The 18,857-nt window shown below is 46.8% G+C and overlaps 1 protein-coding gene and 1 non-coding gene across 2 annotated transcripts; one reads left to right on the plus strand and one right to left on the minus strand.

Annotated features, from left to right (window-relative positions):
• Nucleotides 1–922: 922 nt before the first annotated feature.
• On the plus strand, nucleotides 923–18,465 carry DYNLRB1 (dynein light chain roadblock-type 1). Its single transcript, XM_043884924.1, has 4 exons — nucleotides 923–1,055; nucleotides 9,461–9,536; nucleotides 14,637–14,804; nucleotides 18,108–18,465. The coding sequence occupies exons 1-4, from the start codon at nucleotides 1,053–1,055 to the stop codon at nucleotides 18,149–18,151; spliced, it is 291 nt and encodes a 96-aa protein (XP_043740859.1). The 5' UTR covers nucleotides 923–1,052; the 3' UTR covers nucleotides 18,152–18,465.
• On the minus strand, nucleotides 11,405–11,477 carry TRNAG-UCC. Its single transcript has one exon. It is a non-coding gene; the product is annotated as a tRNA-Gly (tRNA).
• Nucleotides 18,466–18,857: the final 392 nt, after the last annotated feature.

Below are 18,857 nucleotides of genomic sequence, written 5' to 3' on the forward strand. Positions count from 1 at the left end.
AGTTTAATGTTTTCTCATAGTTAAGGCCATGGATTTTTGTGGAAAAAAACAAAACCGGAGGTGGCGTGCCCTTGGTGCATGGTATCAAAGGGCATGTATGAATATGTCCTGTTTCCAGCTATGTTAACCTGGACCCTCTGGTTAACATGGTGTTTGCCAGGTTTACTCATTGTAAAGTCACTGTTCAGCCCTGTTAACCTGCGGACGCCCATGGAAAGAGAAGTCCTCCCAACTGAGGCTACGGTGGAAAGAAATTTGGGAACTAGATCATCTGTGTTGTAATCCAGCAAACTCCAGTGACTAGAAGAAACTAAATTGAGTCTACTGGAGTAAGGGAGGGTGTCAGCCCAGGCTGTTGGCACGAGGTTCACTAATTAGTAAATCATTTCCTGCTAGAGAACACAGTTTTGTGGAAGACTGAACAACACAGGGGTCTAGAAGGTGAGGGAGCACAGAAATGTGAAGTGGCTTCTCCAAGGGAACACAGGGATTCAAAGTATGCAGACTGCCAGACTAGCCTTGACCACTTCTCAGAGCCTGCATGGAATATTCCCAAGTGAGTCGCTCTGGCGACCCCCAAGGACGCTTGGCTCCAGCCCGAACTCCAGGTTTTCTCGCGTTTTTAAAGCATTTGGGCTTCGCGCCTTGTTTTTGCCTCAACCTGAGAGCAAAGGCCTCAGCACCCAGTCCTCGCCTTCAGAGTCGCTCATCACCCTCCACCCAGAGCCAGCTCAAGACTTCGGTTGAGGGTTGAAAGCCTCTTCCAACAACGCGAACCAGCATCTTTTCGGCACAATGGGAGTTAGGAATTTTCCAGAGCTGAAGTGCTCCTTTGCTCTCTTGCCGTTCACTTTCTGACTGCACAAGGCAAATTCCCCTCGAGCCCTGAGGGAGCTGACTAAGGTCCGCCTACCCGCCCGCCCCGCCGTCCTACGCTGGTTTCTGATAGGCTACCGAGGCTGTCCGCCTTGACAGGGAGTTGTGCGCAGGCGCAGAAAGGCTGCAAGACTGGGCTGAGGGCTGGCGACACGGAGCTACCGGATCGGTCCGAGATGGTGAGTGTCCGCCGGGAGCTTGTGGCAGGCGGCCGGGAGGTGGCCGAGCACGACTTTCCACCACCATGAGCCTGGCCTTCTATCCTCCGGGGACGGCTCTGAGCGCCTGGCTGGGCATCCGCGGGGCTGGGCGGGGTCGGGCCCGAGCTGTCTGGAGGGCGGAACTGGGGCGGCGCGGGCCTCCCGACTCAGAGGGAACTGAGGCGGGGCCACCGGATCCGGCAGTCCCTTGACCGGAAGCAGTTGTTTAGGCCTCGGCTAGGGGCGGACGGAGGTGGGTAGACCTGCCCACAAACCCTTGCATCCTAGCATCCTGGACCTTGTTGCGCGACTATAACTATAATGATTACATTTACAGGAAGCTTAATTCGTATCTGGCTCTGCTAAACGCCTCCCCATGCCTACATATCTACATGTAGGTGTACCTACGTAGATAAGTAGGTACACCCATTATCCCCGTTTTACATACTTGGAATCTAAAACCCAGTGAAGCTCAGTGTCTTGCCCCCAGCAAATGGCGGAGGTGGATTTGAACCCTAGAAGCTTGATTGCTGTCTTTGTGTCCCCGTCATTCTTTCGAGCCGCTGGGACATGATGCATGAGTCAGAAACGAGCGGGATCCACCCTTGGGGTTCCTGCCCTGCTGGCTGGAACTGTGGGTTCTTTACGACTTTACAGGTTTGTTTCCTTGTGTTTTTAATCCTCCCAACTTTAAAATAACTTGAGAAGACCTTTTCAAGGTTAAATCAGGTTTAAAACCGTTCCCACATCTAAAGCCTGTGAATGGTTTTTAAAAATCTTATATAAGTATTTAAAGACTATAAGAAAAATGGAAAAGGAAGAAGAAACAATGCCATGATCTGGAGTTAGGTATATTAGGTATGATTAGGTATATTACTGCTATTAGTCTTTTTCTCTTCAGTTTTTCCTCTACATAGTTTAGCAGTGTACTTTATATAGTTAGCTAGTTTATAGTATAGCAGAAGTAACTTAATCTTTCACATCACTTTTTAAACTGTAAAAGAAAAATTAACTTTTAACAGATAAATCTTATACACAGTTAAAAAGAAAATCTGAAAAGATCTAAGTGAAAAATAGATCTCCCAGCCAACTGTGACCCCCAACCTCAGTCTCCTTCAGAAACAAACATTGTTAGTTTCTTTTATTATATCTATATGTATATATCAGTTCAGTTGCTCAGTCGTGTCCGACTCTTTGTGACCCCATGGACTGTAGCACACCAGGCTTCCCTGTCCATCACCAACTCCTGGAGCTTGCTCAAACTCATGTCCATTGAGTTGGTGATGCTATCCAACCATCTCATCCTCTGTCGTCCCGTTCTCCTGCCTTCAATCTTTCCCAGCATCAGGGTCTTTTCCAATGAGTCAGTTCTTTGCTTTAGGTGGCCAAAGTATTGTGGAGTTTCAGCTTCAGTATCAGTCCTCCCAATGAATATTCAGGACTGATTTCCTTCAGGATTGACTGATTAGATCTCCTTGCAGTCCAAGGGACTCTCAAGAGTCTTCTCCAGCACCACAGTTCAAAAGCATCAATTTTTCGGCGCTCAGCTTTCTTTATAGTCCAACTCTCACATCCATACATGACTACTGGAAAAACCATAGCTTTGAGTAGATGGACCTTTGTTGGCAAAGTAATGTCTCTGCTTTTTAATATGCTGTCTAGGTTTGTCAGCTTTTCTAGCAATGTCTAGGTTTTCTAGCTATATCATAGCTTTGTCTAGGTTTGTCATAGCTTTTCATATATATATATATATATATATATATATATATGAGACCCCTTTTTCTTACACGAATCAGAGCTTCCTGCAGCCTATACCATGTGTATTTATATTCATAAAAGCAAAACATACTTTAGATGCATGTTTTAACAAATTTAAGCATTACCGAAATATGTAACTTAGAAAAGTGTGTGTAGTCCCCGTCTCACTCCCCTCTGCTGATCACTGTTGACAGTTGGATACATCTTCTTCCAGATTTGTTTAGTGCATAAGCACATTTGTATATAACATGTTTATTACATGAAATTGGAACTTATGTATTTATACTTATTAAGGTGACACAGTGGTAAAGAATCCGCCTGCCAGTGTAAGAGACAAGGATTCGATTCCTGCGTTGGGAGGATCCCCTGGAGTAGCAAATGGCAATTCCATGGACAGAGGAGCCTGGCGGGCTTACAGTCCATGGGGTCTCAAAGAATCGGACATGACTGAGCAAGCACACACACAAGCTTACTTTAGGTTATATGTATAATCTCATTCTTTAACTTTGTTCACTAAAAAATACCAGATATTTTTTCATGTTGATATATACAAATCTATTTTATTCTTTATAGGACTGTTTTCCTATCCCGTTGCATTATATCCATTTAGATGGTTTACAGTTTTTCACTCCAGACAATGCTGCAGTACTGTTATTTTTTTTTCCCCACTCATGCTCGTGTTTATGTAGTGTTATGTAATAGTGATACTTCTGGCGTGCACATTTTGACATCTTGGGGGGCGTGTGTGTGTGTGTTAGTCGCTCAGTTGTGTCCGACTCTTTGCGACCCCATGAACATTTTGGTAGAAAATGACAAATTGCCCTTTACACTGGTGATACAAAAATCAGCTATAATTAGCATCCAGTTTTACTCCACCACACAAATATTTTCATCTTTGTACATTCTCCTTCCTCTTTGTTCATGTATTCACATTCAAAATGTACCTGCTAGTTTTTTGTTTGTTTGTTTTAATACCCAAAGACATATAACTTTGTTGCTATCTCTCTTTGTAATGAATCATTTTTAGTGACTACATAATAATCGATGAAATATTTTTATCATAATTTGCCAAAACATTCCCCCAGTATACATTTGGGTTGCGTCTAGTTCTTCAGCAATAGAGATAACGCTGTGATGAATGTCTCTGAATGTGTAGTTTGTTTTTCTTTTTTTTTCACATTTATTAGATTATTTCCTTAGGAGAAATTCTCAAAGAAGCAAAGGGATCAGCACATACGATTCTCATAATAATGTAGTCCTGTAGCTTTCCCAAAAGGTCTTATTGCCTTTGTACCAGTTTTGCCGTAATAACTGCCAGCGTTCAAAAACATAACCTCGGCATTGCTATAATTTTCATGTCTTTATTTACAGGGAACGTTGAACATTTTTCTTGTGTTTGTGGTTTCCTTGAGGTATATTTTCTCCTCTTATCCTTTTTGCCCACTTAATTTTTAGAGACTTGCTGTTTTTCTTAATCATCCTGTGTGATGTTTTGAAATTACTCTTTGGTCTGTTATATTTGATGCAGATGTTGTCCCCTCCTTGTAATTCGTTTTTGTTTAATAGAAATTAAAACTTTTTTTATGCTTGGTCGTCACGTTGGTCACAGTTTCTTTGTGAATCATTTGCTTCAGTGGTTATCCCTCCCGTGCCAAACCAGTGAATAATCCTGGAGTTTTACTGCTACTTGTTTTTTTATTTGTTTGGAGTGTTTTTTGGTCTGTCAGCAGCATGCACCTAGGAATTAGAGAACCCAGGAGCCTGGTCCCTTCTCTGGTGCAGACACCCATGTTAATAGAAATAAAGACTCGGGGTGCTGAGGATCCCAGCCGGGCTCTTTCTAGGAGCAGGGCAGGAATTTCGAGATGTGAGCCGAACCCAAGGGGTTACATATCCACTTAGATATATCTGGTACCAGTCAGCTAGCGCTGCAGGGATAACAGACTTTAGAGGCAGAGGTGGAATGACTTGGATGCCTGGTTAGGACTCCTCTTGCATCTGCTGATGTTGCTGTGATGATGCTCCTGTCTTTGTGGCATCATTTGTTTTCTTTCTTGGCTCCTTCAGGGCTGAACCTGACAATTGTTTTAAGCAGTTTCTCGTAAAGGCAGGTGCCTACTGTCTCCTGTAGACCTTATGACCTCCACTCCCCCAGGCCTAACCCCACCCTACTAGCTGTGGTTGGAGAAGCTATTCTCTAGTCTTCCAGGAAAAAGTTTTTATTAAATTTGATTACATAAAAATTCGGAACCTCTGATTATTGAAAAACACTGTAAACTTAAATTAGAAAAGTGGGAGAGTGTAATTTATATGATGGGCAGAAGTCTAAAATTTCTAACTTAAAGAGTTTTTTAAAATCAATAAAATTAGTAGAAAAAGCAAAAGACTTGAAAAAGGAGAGATGCCAACAGTCAAATTCCAGCTTAACTTCACTGATAAGTTTTGTTTTTGTTTTTTTTCTGACAGCCTCACTGATAATTCTTTTTTTTTTTTAAACATATGTTTATTTATTTGGCTGTGTTGGGTCTTAGTTTGGCATGTGGGAACTTCGTTGCAGGGCACAGATTCTCTAATTGAGGCCAGGGGGCACAATAGTCATGGTTCCATGGCATGTGGGATCTTAGTTTCCTGACTGAGGATCAAACCCACATCCTCTGCCTTGCAAGGCAGATTCTTAACCACTGGACCATCAGGGAGGTCCCCTCGCTGATAATTCTTAAAAATTAAAGAAAGGTTGACTTTCTCTTATTTGGGTTTTGCCTGTCAGATTAGCAGAGAATCAAAAACCTTCCATTACTGATTCTCTCTGTTCCTCGAACATGCCAAACTCCTTCCCATTTCACTGTGTTAGCTTTCATGCTGCTTCCTGGAGTAGTTTTCTTTCTCATCATTTAGTTCTTGTCTTAAGGATTACATCCTTGGGTGTTCCTGCCCACACTCATCCAAGAAGCATCCCCCTGCCCACGCCGCCCACCTGTACCCTGTACCCTGAAAGAATATTGCCACTTGTCTTTGAAAGTCTCTTATACCAAAATCTGAACTCGTGAGGATGGGGACATCTTCATTTGTGGTCAGTGGTGTATTCAACCCTTCTCTTGACCTGCTGTGTGTCCTTGGGCAAAACGCTTCTCCTTTCTGAACCTTGGTTTCCTCCTTGTAAAATGGAGCTCATGCTAACCATGGAAGGTTCAGATGAGACGTGTCTGAAGACATTCATCCTAGTATCTGACCTATAGCAGATACTGAGTATACTTGTGGGTCCTGCCTTTCTTGGTAAGCATGTTTACCTTTTAAGCAGCTAGATCTCAGTGGTTGGTTCTCATTAAATTAAGGATCATCTAAACCCCCACTCATCGTGTTGGGTACTATAAGCCCAGGGTACTGTACTTTAAAAGGTTGATTTTTGTAAGACACAGTTGTGGAAATGGTTTTTATTTGGTCCTTAAGTATCTATTGAGCCTATACTGTACCAGGTACTGGGATTACAAAGTCTGGGTTCCTGCTCCCAGGTTACCTTGGGTCTGGAGGAGGAGATAAGCAGAACAGACAGTTATACTCATTGCTGATAAGTGCTGTGGAGTCAGGGTGCCTTGGGTACCTAGAAGATGGTCAGGTGTCCAGAGCAGGCCTCCCACAGAGGCTCATGAGCGGAGTCCAGAGACTTGGGAGTTAGTTACATCTAGTGGTGAGTGAGGGAGAGGAGGTTGCCTGCTTTCAGAAGGAGCAGCACTCACCAGGCCAGGCCGGGCTCAGGCAGGCTGTGCTTGCCCCCTGCAGTCCATTCTCCACACAGCAGCCAGGGCATCCTTATGAAAAAGATCTTGTCATTGCTCACCTCGAAACCTGCTAGTGGCTCCTCACACCCTCCTGCCTTTAAAAACCAAAGTCATCACTCTGGTCTATGATACCTCTGAAATCTAGTCTGATCCTGCCTCCGTCTCATCTGGCTGCCTGCCAATCACTGTCCTCAGCCATACTGGCCCCTTTGCATTTTTTCTGGAACACTCTCCCTAGAAATCCACCTGGTTAGCTCCTTTGTTTCCTTTCAGATCTCTATTCAACTATCACCTCAGCGAGGCCTTCTCTGACCACCTTGTTTAAAATTGCCATCAGCCCCTTGCTTTCCAGATCCCTCATCCCTACTGAATCTGACTTTTGTATTTTATTTATGCTTTTGCTTAATGTCTGATTCCCTCCCCCCACCCCACCCCCAAAATCAGCTTCATGAGAGCAGGGTTTTCGTTGTATTTTGTCCAGTACAGCATCCCTGGGCCTAAAACAACATCTGACACATAGAAGATTCCCATACAGTTATTGAATGAAGAACCATCTTACAAAATTTCATCTTTTTCATTTAAGCCTCACTTTCCAACCCCTAGGGTTATTTTGGACTTCAATTCTGGCATCTTTAGCTTTCCCCATCCCTAGTTTGATTGCATGTTGATTGAATTGTCCTAAACTACATCCTACTTATTCTTTTGTCTTTCTTTCTACACTCAGTCATGTCCAACTCTTTGCAGCCCCATGGACTGTAGCCTACCAGGCTCCTCTGTCCATGGGATTTTCCAGGCAATAGTACTGGAGTGGATTGCCATTTCCTTCTCCAGGGGATCTTCCCAACCCAGGGATCAAACCCGGGTCTCCTGCATTGTAGACAGACTCTTTACCATCTGAGCCACCAGGGTATTCTTATTCTTACAATGTTGAGACTGCCAGAGCTCCATAGTCCCAAGTCAGAGATCTCTAATCTCTTGGATACACAGAGAGATGGGTTTAAAAATGTTTCTAAATAAAAATAATAGAGTAAAAGAGGCTGTTTAAAAAAAACAAAAGAAAACCTTATCTATAGTTCCCTACTCTCGGTGTGGCTTTTTATTTCGTTCATGATCCTTCTAGCCCTCTTCTTCTTTTCATGTGGATGCCATTTCCCAAGCACTTTCTTTTTAAGGTGTTATAAATATTCTGGTCACCGTTGTTAATGTGTTATAATCCCCTTGACATTTCCCTAAATATTGGGCAGTTTTGGCTCTTCCTGCTTTTTGTTATTGAAGATGTCACTGCAGCAAACATTTTGCCGTACTCTCCTTTTAATTCTCTTGGATCGTTTCCTTAGGATGAATTTCCAAGAGGGTTACCAGGTCTGGTTGAGTGCTATGTAGTATTGACCACTATCATATAATACTTTATTGCTCCTCTCCAGAATAGTGTGTGGTCAGAGCTCAGTGAAAGTCTGATGAATGAATTAAGATCTCATCCATGCATAACCTACTGCATTGTACTTTCAGTCCACGTAGCTAGCCATGTCCTTTTACCAAGGCTCCAGATTACAGAGGCATCAGGCTGTTTGCCATTTTGTGGGAGGAACTTGTTTGCCCTTCCCTCCAGCATTTGAGAGTATTCACACATCAGTGGAGAGTGGGTGGCAGTGACTGGATTGTGAGGCTTGGGCCTACTAGAAAAACAATCTTTCTTTGTGCTGTCTCCATCCTCTGTTGAGAAGCTCCTCCTCTGGGCCACCTCATCAGCCTGTGAGGGCGGGGTACCACTCTCTTTTGGTGAACAGAGCCTCTGTGTCCAAGAGTCTGACCCTCAGCCTCTGAGGAGCTTCTGACTAGATTCTGGATGGGTCTAGAAGGGACCTCCTGAGAACAAACGCATTTGAAGACCAGTTTCCATCCGCAGGGGGAGTTAGGCCTAGTTCAGTTTAACAGCTGTTCGTTGAGCCCCTGCTCTGCAGACCATTAGAGAGACTTTAAGTCAAACAGCACTTACTGATTCCCAGAGAGATACAGTCAAAAGTTCAGGGAGTCCATTGGAAATGGCCAAAGGCCACTGAGTTGGAATCCGTAAAGGCTTCATGGAGGATGTGATATCTAAGACGATCCTGAAGAATTTGTTGTATTTCAGCGAAGAGGCCTTGTTTGGTAAAAAGCTGTGGAGGCAGGGAGATACGGACATGCAGGTGGAGAGTGGAGGGAAGGGTAGAAGAGATGGGAGTAATAACAGAGAAGGCCTTGCCTGGCGAGGTGAGGACTCACAGTCTGATTGTCCACTCTGTTTACAAATCACATGTGCCAGAGTAGCCCACCCAGACCCGCTCCTGACGATGCAGGGTTCATGAGCCCCTTCCTCTGCCTTTCCTCTGGCTGTGTGCTGTGTCACACTGTCCCAGGTGCCAGCTTATTAGTCACTGAGTCCATCCTCATGGGATCATTTTGCTTCTTTTGGAATGTGGTCTTTGGGCCACAAATGACAGTGTATCTCCTTCCTGTTAGACACCTCCATTTGGAATTTTTAAAATCATTAGTTTCCTCTGGTTTGTCCCCTAGCTGAGTCATGGATATGCCTATACTCCTGGGAATGGTATTTGAGTTCTGCTCCCTACTAGGTGAGGGGCAGAGAGCCCCTGGTGGGCAGAGGGGGCAGCCCCACCCCACACTGGGAATGTGATGGTTTAGATGCTGGTGCTGGCCTCAGGGCTGTCCTAGGTAGTCCCGGCGACCTTGAAGGAGGTGGTGCCACGTGCCTAGGTGTTTGTTGGGAAGTGTGATTCATCTGCCGGGAGTACAAGGGAGCTGATCCAGGCTTCCTGACCGCTCTAACCTTGGTCTTATTCTCTCTGGCAGGCGGAGGTGGAGGAGACCCTGAAGCGACTCCAGAGCCAGAAGGGCGTGCAGGGAATCATCGTGGTAAACACAGAAGGTACACCCTCCTTCCAGCCATGAGCTGAGTGCAGGCCGGCCTTTAGAAGAGAGCCCAACACAGCATAACACTTGCTTTTTGCTAAAGCTCTCATGTACCTAATCTAGTTCTCATCCTTTTGTTTTTGCTTTTTTTTTTAATCACCTCCAGTTTCCTAGCACTATTACTAGAATTCTAAATTTAAAAAAAGGAAAAATCCTCCCTGCCCCACTGCCCTGACACGTCATACTTCTCAGCGTGCCGTACTTCTTCAGTCAGCCCTTGTCCAGTGCCTTTTCTCTTGGTCATAATTATAGTTGTTACTGTCTTGCATCTGTTTACTCATGAGTTTTTGTTTGGGGTTTTGTTTTGATTTTGCTCTATGGTTTACATGAGCACACTTTTTAACTTGCAGTACAGTGTTTATTCTCCATTCTCCCTTTATGTTGTTTCTACTTCTCTTCTTGCTATCTAATACTGCTGTCAACTGCTTTGGGCCTATAGTTTTCTTTCCTCTTCTGGGACATTATTTCAACAACTGTAAAAGGGTACAGATGCTAATTTTTCTCACACCACAATAGACGTGATAAAGAAGGAGACCGATATTATCACACACCTGTTCTCTGCCAGGCCACGGGCTGGTGCTTCACAGACAGATCGTTTCTGTCATACCTTGAAGCGGCTCTATTGTCTCCATTTTGCAGTGGAGAAAAGTGAGTCTAGAAATTTGATTTGCCTGCCATTATAGAGCCAAGATTTCATCCCAAATCTGGCTGAGTGCACTTGTGCTCTCTCTCCCACAGGGTTCCACGAAGGACCAGAGAGTGGCTGCTGGACTGAGTCCCAGGCCATGTCCAGGGTCACCCAACTGGGCCCCCCTACCCCATTCTCTAACCCAATGCATTCAGTCAGCTTGGCTTTGTTTGAGGCTCCTTGAGAGCCTCTGTGTGTATGCATTGTCATTCTGGGCCTTATTTTGGAGCGGCAGAATTCTCAACAGTGCCTGCTTAAATAGAGCAGAATGAAAGTCACCAAGGGTGACAAATTGAAGGTGGCATGTCCTCAGTTAGAATGTTGTTTTCCAAGTCGGCAGACCCTGGCCAGCCCATAGCTAGGTAGAATGTGCGCCCCAGCTTTGTCAGGCTCTGATTAAACCGTGTGGTCACTGCATTCAAAAGAGGCAGCGGGGTGGGGAGCCTGAGGACACTGTGGGAGGCATCTCAGGCCCACCACTAATCAGCTGGGTGGCCAGGGCTTTCCCTTCCCCTCTTCAGAACTTAGCTACCTCAAGCCGCCTCCTTGGTCCTTGCTCCAAGGAGCTCCTTGCTCCAAGGCCCAGAAGACTTGGTATGAGACTCTTCTGTAAATAGACATTTTTGACCCCAGCTGGGGAGAAACAGCCTCAGGGGCTGACTCCCCAGCTGGGACCCCCTAGACTTCCACCAGTATTCCAGACCACAAGCCTTCATTGTTGTGTTAAAACTGCCCCCAAAGTTGAGCTTTTTCATTAGGAAAATATAGCCCCAACTTCTTACCTTTTTTAAACTGATGAGCACTTACTTTTTGTATACTAATGTGGCAGTATGGCACAGTAGCTAAGAATATGGAATGTGGAACCAGACTGCCTGGGTGTGAATCCTGACTCTACTTTCTTATCAACTATGTGATCTTAGACAAGTCACTTAACCTCTCAGTTTATTTCCTCATCTGTAAAATGTGGACAGTCACACTATCTTTTTCTAAGGGAAGCTTTTAGAACAGTGCCTGATGTATAGTAAATGCCACATGAATATCAAAAATTCTTGTGTTTGTGTTTATTTATTTATCCATCTATTTATTTGCCTGTTTGTTTATTTGATGGCCGAGCCACATAGCATGCAGGATCTTAGTTCCCTGACCAGGGATCAAACCTGTGCTCTCTGCAGTGGAAGTACAGCGTCCTAACCACTGGACCACCAGGAAATTCCGTGTGTTTTTTAATTTGTGGTCCATTCATAGATCTCCCACTTGAGATTCTCATTTACATGTCACACATTTCTGCAAAGCAGGGATATTTGCCCATTTTTCAGATGACAGAATGGAAACTGAGAGCAGTCAGGTTGACCCGCCCCAGATCACCCAGCCACAGATGGAGGTGGTCAGAACTCACTGCTCTGGGGGGCCCTTAGCCCCTCTGAAGGCTTGCATTAGAGGTGCTCAGTCAGGGTGATTATATTAGGGATCTCTGATACTCCTCTGGGGCTTTCCACCTCCGTGATTCAGTTCAGCTGCCTCTTCCAGCAGGATGTCCTCCCTGACCAGCTCAGCCTGGAGGGATTGCTCCCCACCCCTGAAATGAGGACATGCTGTTGTCCCAATCACTTACCAACCACCTGCCACTGCCTGGTGATGTCTCACCCTTGGCCAGATTTAAATGATGTTTCATAATAAAAATGTACCTTTAAGCAGACTTAACCAAGAATGGAATGTAAGGAACATCCTGTTTGTACCCTCCAGACCTCCTGCCATCTGCTGCTACCCACAAAGGGCAAAATAAAAGTCTAAAATGTGTAAGTCCCTGAGAGCAGAGCTTTATCTCTTGTGATCATTTCTGTATCCCCAGTACCCGCAGTAATGCTGACACAAAGTTGGTTCTCAATAAATACCTGTTAAGTTTTATTAATGTGTTTTAATTGTTGATTGATGGGGGGCAGGGGGAGGGTTGGTGGGCAGACCTGGCTATACAACCTGACAGATCTGACCCCCAGATTCGAAATCATGGCTTTGAGGTGACCAGCCACCACTGCAGGCGCTCAGCCCCCGTTTGTGGAGGCCACGGCCTGCAGTAGGCCGCCTACTCACTCGGCTGTCTTTGAGGTGTTCCCCAGCTCTGGCATCCTGTGAATCTGGAATTCTCTCTTGTGCTTGTTTGAAATTATCCCCAATGTTGGTCCCTGCCCTCCGTCCCCACCCTGCCAGCTCCATGTTTTCTTTCATTCTTACAGTGAGCCAACAAGACGTTCATTTCTTTTCTCCCTTACACACCTTCTCACTTGGTAGACATGTGATCACACTCTTGACAGTATATTTGAACCACTAAAAGCACACCTGTGTCTACTCATTTTTTAACAACAGCCATAAATATTTGATGCAGTCTCCCTAAAGACACTGGTGAGCACATCAGATCTGCCTCTGACCCTTCGGGAGCATCCAGTCTGCTGGGGACGGGCGTCACGATCACTCCCGTGCAGGCATGATCTCAGACTTGAGTAACTGCCTTGCAGGACAGTGGCATGGTGCTGGGACTGTAGAACGGGGGTGCTGACCATGTCCAGGGGTAGAGGGAGGCATGAGGGACAGTGGGAGTCAGGGGAGAGTAGGGAAGGGAAAGAAAGTTCCAGGCAGAGGGACCTGAGAGAAGGTGGCCTGATGGAGTACAAAAAGAAAGTCAAGAGGTTTGACCCCACCCACCCCTGCACCCCCAGACTTTGCCAGGCCTCAAGATTGGCCCCTCAGGTTACCTGGGGGTGGGGTTTATAACATGGGTTATGTCAATAATAAATCAACACTTACTCTGTGCATGCTTTTGCTCAATATTCTCAGATGAATTAAGACACATTTAATCCTCCCAGCAGCACGGTGAAGCACAGGCATTATTTTACAGATGAAGAAATGGAGGCTTAGGTTAGATCACTTGTGTTAGGCCGCGTAGCCAGGAAGTGGCAGAGCCAGAGGAGAAGCCCAGGTCCTTGATTTCAGAGTTCCTACTGGTCATCTCCCCAGCTGCTTATACTGCTGTTTCGAGGAAGGTTCCACCACTGAATGAGGCCTCTTGGGGCCCTGGTGGGTACCTGGTTGCCACCCAGGATACAACATCTGCCCTGGTGACCTGGTCATCTTCTCCTTTAGAGTCAAGTGATCACTGCAACCTATCCTCATAACTCCACTTGGCTCAGAGCAGCCTCTGACTCACTGCCTCTCTTGCTCCCATGCCCACTTCTGCCCACACTCACTACGCCATAATAAGACAAGGTTTGGTCAGCTTCTTGCCACCCATGGGTAGGTCTGCAGGTGACTGTCTTTGGCTGATCCTTTGGCTGGTCAGTTATAGGCCAGAAGGCGGGGTCCTAGAGCTGAAATCCAGCCACTGATGTGTGGGGAGCGACTTGGGCCACACCTGTCCCAAGAGCCTGTGGACTGAGCACTCGGGGCCTCATCGACGGAGCCTCTAGCTGATGTGTTACAGGGATTCATAGGCACCTGATGACCTAGTCGTGGCCTGAGGTGTCTCAAGCTAAGCCCCATTCCTCACCTCCATGACAACAGGCACCGTCCAGTGAAGGGGGGCCGTTTAATAGTTCATCGCAAGGAAGCAGTCCTCAAAACAGAAAAGGCTTGGCGCAGGATGTTGTTCACTACGAGGTGATTAAGTAAAAATGCAGCCTGAGTCCCCAGCAATAGGGGAATGATTAACCCTGGAATAGGCCACTTGTGGGCTCTTTGAAAGCAGTAGCAACGCTGTTTACAAGGGTGTGTGCAGACAGAGAAACAGGCTTTATTTAACTTGGGGGCACAGTCACGTGTGTAGACAGTGTGTTTATGCCTGAGCCCTAAGCCTTCCTTGTTAGGAACTAGAGCAAAACACTAGTGATGGTTCTGTCTTGGCACAGAACCATCTATCTGACCCTTCCTTCTTGTACTTCTCAGCATTTACAGATTTGTAGGAACTATTCTCTTTGTTCGTATTCTCAGTGTTATGAGTGATAGTCTATCCTTCTGTTGCTGGAAACCAGTCAGTATGTGGCCCTGTGAAGGAAGCCCAGCAGTGAAGCCAGCAGGCCTTCATTTCAATCCTGGCCCCACTGCTTGTGTTTATCTGCTGTGAGACCTCAGCAGGCCACCTCATTGCTCAGAGTTTGGTTGCCTGGTTGACAAGTAAAGATGGTGACGCCATCCTTAGAGCAGTTCTGGGGACTGGAGCTAACATCCTTCAAGTGCTCAGCACTTGGCTGTCAAGTCCTCAGTGAACAGTGGGTGATGACTGTTAACTGCCAGTCTAGGCTCTGGAATTCTGGGTGTGGGGCTGGGAGCAGGGCAGAAAGGCACTCCCAGGCTTCTGCTCAGTCTCTGCTCTCCCCTCAGGCATTCCCATCAAGAGTACCATGGACAATCCCACCACCACACAGTACGCCAACCTCATGCACAACTTCATCTTGAAGGCCCGGAGCACCGTGCGCGAAATTGACCCCCAGAATGACCTCACCTTCCTTCGAATTCGCTCCAAGAAAAATGAAATTATGGTTGCACCAGGTAAGGGGTCTTCCCCACCCCCACTTGAGAGCAGACCCTCACTGTGCGTGCCCTGTAGCTGTCGGGAAGGCTTTGGGAATGGGCGTGCCCATGGGTTCCAGAGAAAGGCCTGAAGAGCAGAAGGTACAGATTTGAGTGTCTCATTGCCTGGCCTGTGCCAGCTGGCATCCCCAGCGAGTCCTCATTCACAGTGACTCTAGGCAGACCCTGTCCTGGGTTCTGGGCCGTAGTAGGGAATTATGGTGTCATGGGGGAGATAGACATCGACGTGTGTGTGTGTGTGTGTGTGAATTGCTCAGTCATGATTTGGGGGAATTCAAGGAGCACTTGGAACATGGAGGAGGGTGTGATTAGGCCTGCTTGTGGCAGTCAGCAAAGGCTTCCCAGAGGGGGGAACATTTGAGCTGACTCTGAGGGCACAAGTTAAGAGGAAGCAAGTGGGGTGGGATTGGGGGTGGTGGAGTTGGAAAAGCTGTGCCTGAAGAAAAAAGAGTTCAGTGATTCTAAACCAAATTGTAAGGCAAAACCACCATGCACTCATTTTATCCTAAAAAAAAAAACAAAAAATATTAATTTGCCCACTTCTTAAATACAGTCCTGTTTCTCTGGTCCCCATGCAGACAGTCTTTCCTCCATCACGGGAAGGGATTGCTTTGTTTCCACATGAAGTACTTGGGGACTGTGTGGTACACACAGTACCAGTCTTAGCATCTATTCTCAGGGTGACGAGATGCTCACCCTGGGAGGCGCCCCTAAGCACTGGGCCCACAGGAGGGGTCAGCAGGGCCACCTGCCCTGCCCCACTTCACTCACATGCACGGCCTGGTGTGGTGGACAGATCCTCCAGCACTGTTTGCAGTTATCCTCTCTCACCGTCCCCTTTGTGGCTGAGCCCTGAGGTGAGTGTGCCCGGCGGGATGGAGGTGGCTGCAGTGCAGCCTGTCTAGAGCAGCGGGATGTGAGTAGGAAGGAGGGGAGGCGATGTGTGTGGTCCAATTTAGAAGGGGCCTCAGACGCCAAACTCAGCCCTCTGGACTTAGTGAGCGGAGGTTTTTTCAAGGCAGTCAGTAATAGGATTGTGATTGGGGGCCTGGACGAAGGCAGGCAGGGGCAAGGCTGGGATAGTGACTGGCCCTGGGCTTGCGACACAGGCGGTTGGCTGGCTGCAGAATTCTGAGGTAATTTGAGAGGGGTCAGCCCCTCCTTGCAGCAGAGCAGCACTGCTCCTGTTCCCAGGCCTGTCTGGGCCCAGTGGAGCTGCTTGGAAGGATGTGAAGGAGAGACCCATAGAGCCAGTCACAGGGTCACTCGGTTTCCTGGGGACACTCCCTAGAGGGCTGGGGACAGAGCAAGTCGGTCACAATTGAAAACAGAATAACTTCAGAGTCATTTATTCCAAAGACATACATAGTTTATCAACGTAATCATTGTCTAATGGGTCTCAGGCCAACCAACCAATGATGAGGTCTCTGATTCTGTCAGAAAATAGACTGTAGCGCGCACCCCAGCTGTTTTCCAGCTTCACATCTTATGAGTCCGACCTTAAGCAAATTACAGAGCACCAGCGAACCTGTTTCCATCTCTGTAAAATGTCTGGTAAGGGGACGGTCCTCATCTGGCATATCTGGAGGTGCCTCATCTGGTTGAATATATTGGCACGAGGTCGGCAGAAAAGCTTGAGATCAGATTTAAACTCAAATCCCTCTCAAGACTTCATGCGGCATGGTTACAGACAAACCTCCACTCCCCTAAAAGTTAGGCTGCCAACCCTCCAGATCGGAGCAGACCTCGTGTCCCCCTGGGAGCTCGCAGTGTGAAACAAGGACAGATGATGTCTCCAAATTGCCAGACTCTCCCTGGACAGCATTTCTTGGCTTAAGGCTTCTAAGAATGTCTGCTTGGAACACCTGAGTTAACACAGGGCAATCAAGCCTTAACACACTATTTCCCACAAAGCACTGGAGTGCTGTTATTGAATGTGGAGCCTGGTTGTTTGGAAGAAAAGACATGGTTATTGCTAATAGTATCTTTTCATTAGTTTTGCCTGTAGCTTGTTATTTCTATTTTTATTAGTGATTTTTCACTTACACAGATTGCTTAGCCATGAGACTTGGTCATATAATAGCTGCTCCTTCTGAGATGTCCATCGTCAAGGGAAGAAGCAAGGTTTAGGCTTGAATCTGAATAGACACAAAGCAGACATGGCCAAGGTTTATCATGTGTTCAGCAAGAGGCAGCCCAGAGGCGCCCAGCACCTGAGTCAAACTCAGCTCTCCTACCTGGCATATTAGCCTTGGCTTGGCCAAGTCATTTAATTCTCTGAGCCTTAGTGTTCTCATTAGTAAAAATAAGAAAACACTGGTCCCTGCCTCATAGAGTTGAGGATTCACTGAGATGCTGTTTGAGAAGGGATCAACCCAGAGCCAGCATGGGAAAGCCTTGGTAAATGTTTGAGTGTGATTATTAAGTGGGCAAAGTTTAAACACCCTGCTTTTCCCATTTCCTCTTCTGTAAGATGAGAGGCAGTCAGGCTCACCCCAGAGGACTTGGACTTGCTATGATTTCATAACGGACATTCCTTCTGACTGGCTTGATCCCCAGAGTTGGAACTCAGGTGCTTTGGCCCCCTTTGACCTGGTGCCTTTGAAATTTTCTAGTCCAGAAGGTTCTGGAAGGTCAGCAACTGAACTTGTGACAGAATTGACATTAACCCAAGACTAGCAGGGTTGAGGTTAGAATTCCATCTTGGATACTAACTATCCTGGCCACCTTAAACAAGTGGTTCTCCCAGAACCTGCAGCGTCAGCATCACCTGGAGCTTCTTAAAATGCAAATTTTTAGGCTCCACCCCACACCCAGTGAGTCCAAGTCCTCTGGGTGGGGCCATCTGTATTGTTTTAAACAGCCCTGCAGGTTATTCCAACAGTCTGTAGTCGGAGAACCAATACAGGCAGTTCATTTAAACTCTGAACCCGAGTTTCCCAACCCAAAAAACTCGATAACCCTACCTCCCTGTTGGTACTGGGAAGATGAGAAATGAGGATGCTCTGCCGAGCACCACTGCTGGGTAGGGTTAGGAGCCTGCTTCCCTATAGCGTATGTGCAGAAGCCTGTACAGGAAACATGCGGGTTCATCTTGTTTCCCCAGCCATGGGAAGTCAGCCTGAGCATTGATGCCTTTTATCCCTCTCCACCCCACCAGCGTTTTACAGTTGGTGATTGAATGATTTACTGGCTTTGTGGTGTGTTTTTCTCCCATTTTACAGTTAGTGATTCTTTTTTTTCTTGTTTCCTCTCTTGCAGATAAAGACTATTTCCTGATTGTGATTCAGAATCCAACTGAATAAGCCGCTTTCTTGGCTCCCTGCGTCATTCCTTAATTTAATGCCCCTCAAGAATAATAGCGTTAAATCATGTCCACTGACGGGCACGTGGAAGGCACGTTCGAGCCCTCCCAGACCAGTCTGTGACCCGGGTGGGCTGCAGCCCCTCCCACCCCACCAACGTCATTCCTGGCCAGCTGCCCCTGATTTTCCAGGAGGAAAATCACGTCCAGATTTTGGAGCAAGAGCTTGTGAGAAGCCCACACCCTGTTTCCTTCTGACTTTGTCGCCCTTGGAAAAGGCTGTTTTTCTTTAACTAAAAATAACCAGAATGCTTACCCGGCTGGCTGTGTGTCTTTAAACACTGGGTTGAAAAGGTCTCGCTTCCTGTGTGATCACGTGGTCCGGAGGCTGAGCCTGCGCCGCCTGCAGCCTGGGGGTGCTCTGTGCTCCTTCAGCACCTGTGGCCACGCTTGCTGAGCTGGACACGGTTTATAACTGGTGTCCTGGCTTCTGGGCCTCTCGTCCCTCCCATCCCTTTTATCATTCCTCATCCCTAGCCGTGTTTTGAAAGATTTTTTTCTGACTGCACTTCACTAGGGAAAGGAGAGTGAAATTTGTTGAGTGCCAGGTGTGGCTCATATCACCTTTGTAGTTCGCTGCGGACGGGGTGGTACAGCGTCTTAACGATGAGGAAGTTGGGTTCTTGCCTGAGATCTCATGGACGGAG

Source organism: Cervus elaphus, chromosome 23, assembly GCF_910594005.1.
Source record: "Cervus elaphus chromosome 23, mCerEla1.1, whole genome shotgun sequence".
NCBI lineage: Eukaryota > Metazoa > Chordata > Mammalia > Artiodactyla > Cervidae > Cervus > Cervus elaphus.

Excerpts from the sequence above, each read along its gene's own strand:
- DYNLRB1 (XM_043884924.1), top strand. Across the intron at positions 9,537-14,636 it reads CATCGTGGTAAACACAGAAG|GCATTCCCATCAAGAGTACC; the intron begins GTACACCCTCCT and ends CTCTCCCCTCAG. Across the intron at positions 14,805-18,107 it reads TGAAATTATGGTTGCACCAG|ATAAAGACTATTTCCTGATT; the intron begins GTAAGGGGTCTT and ends CCTCTCTTGCAG.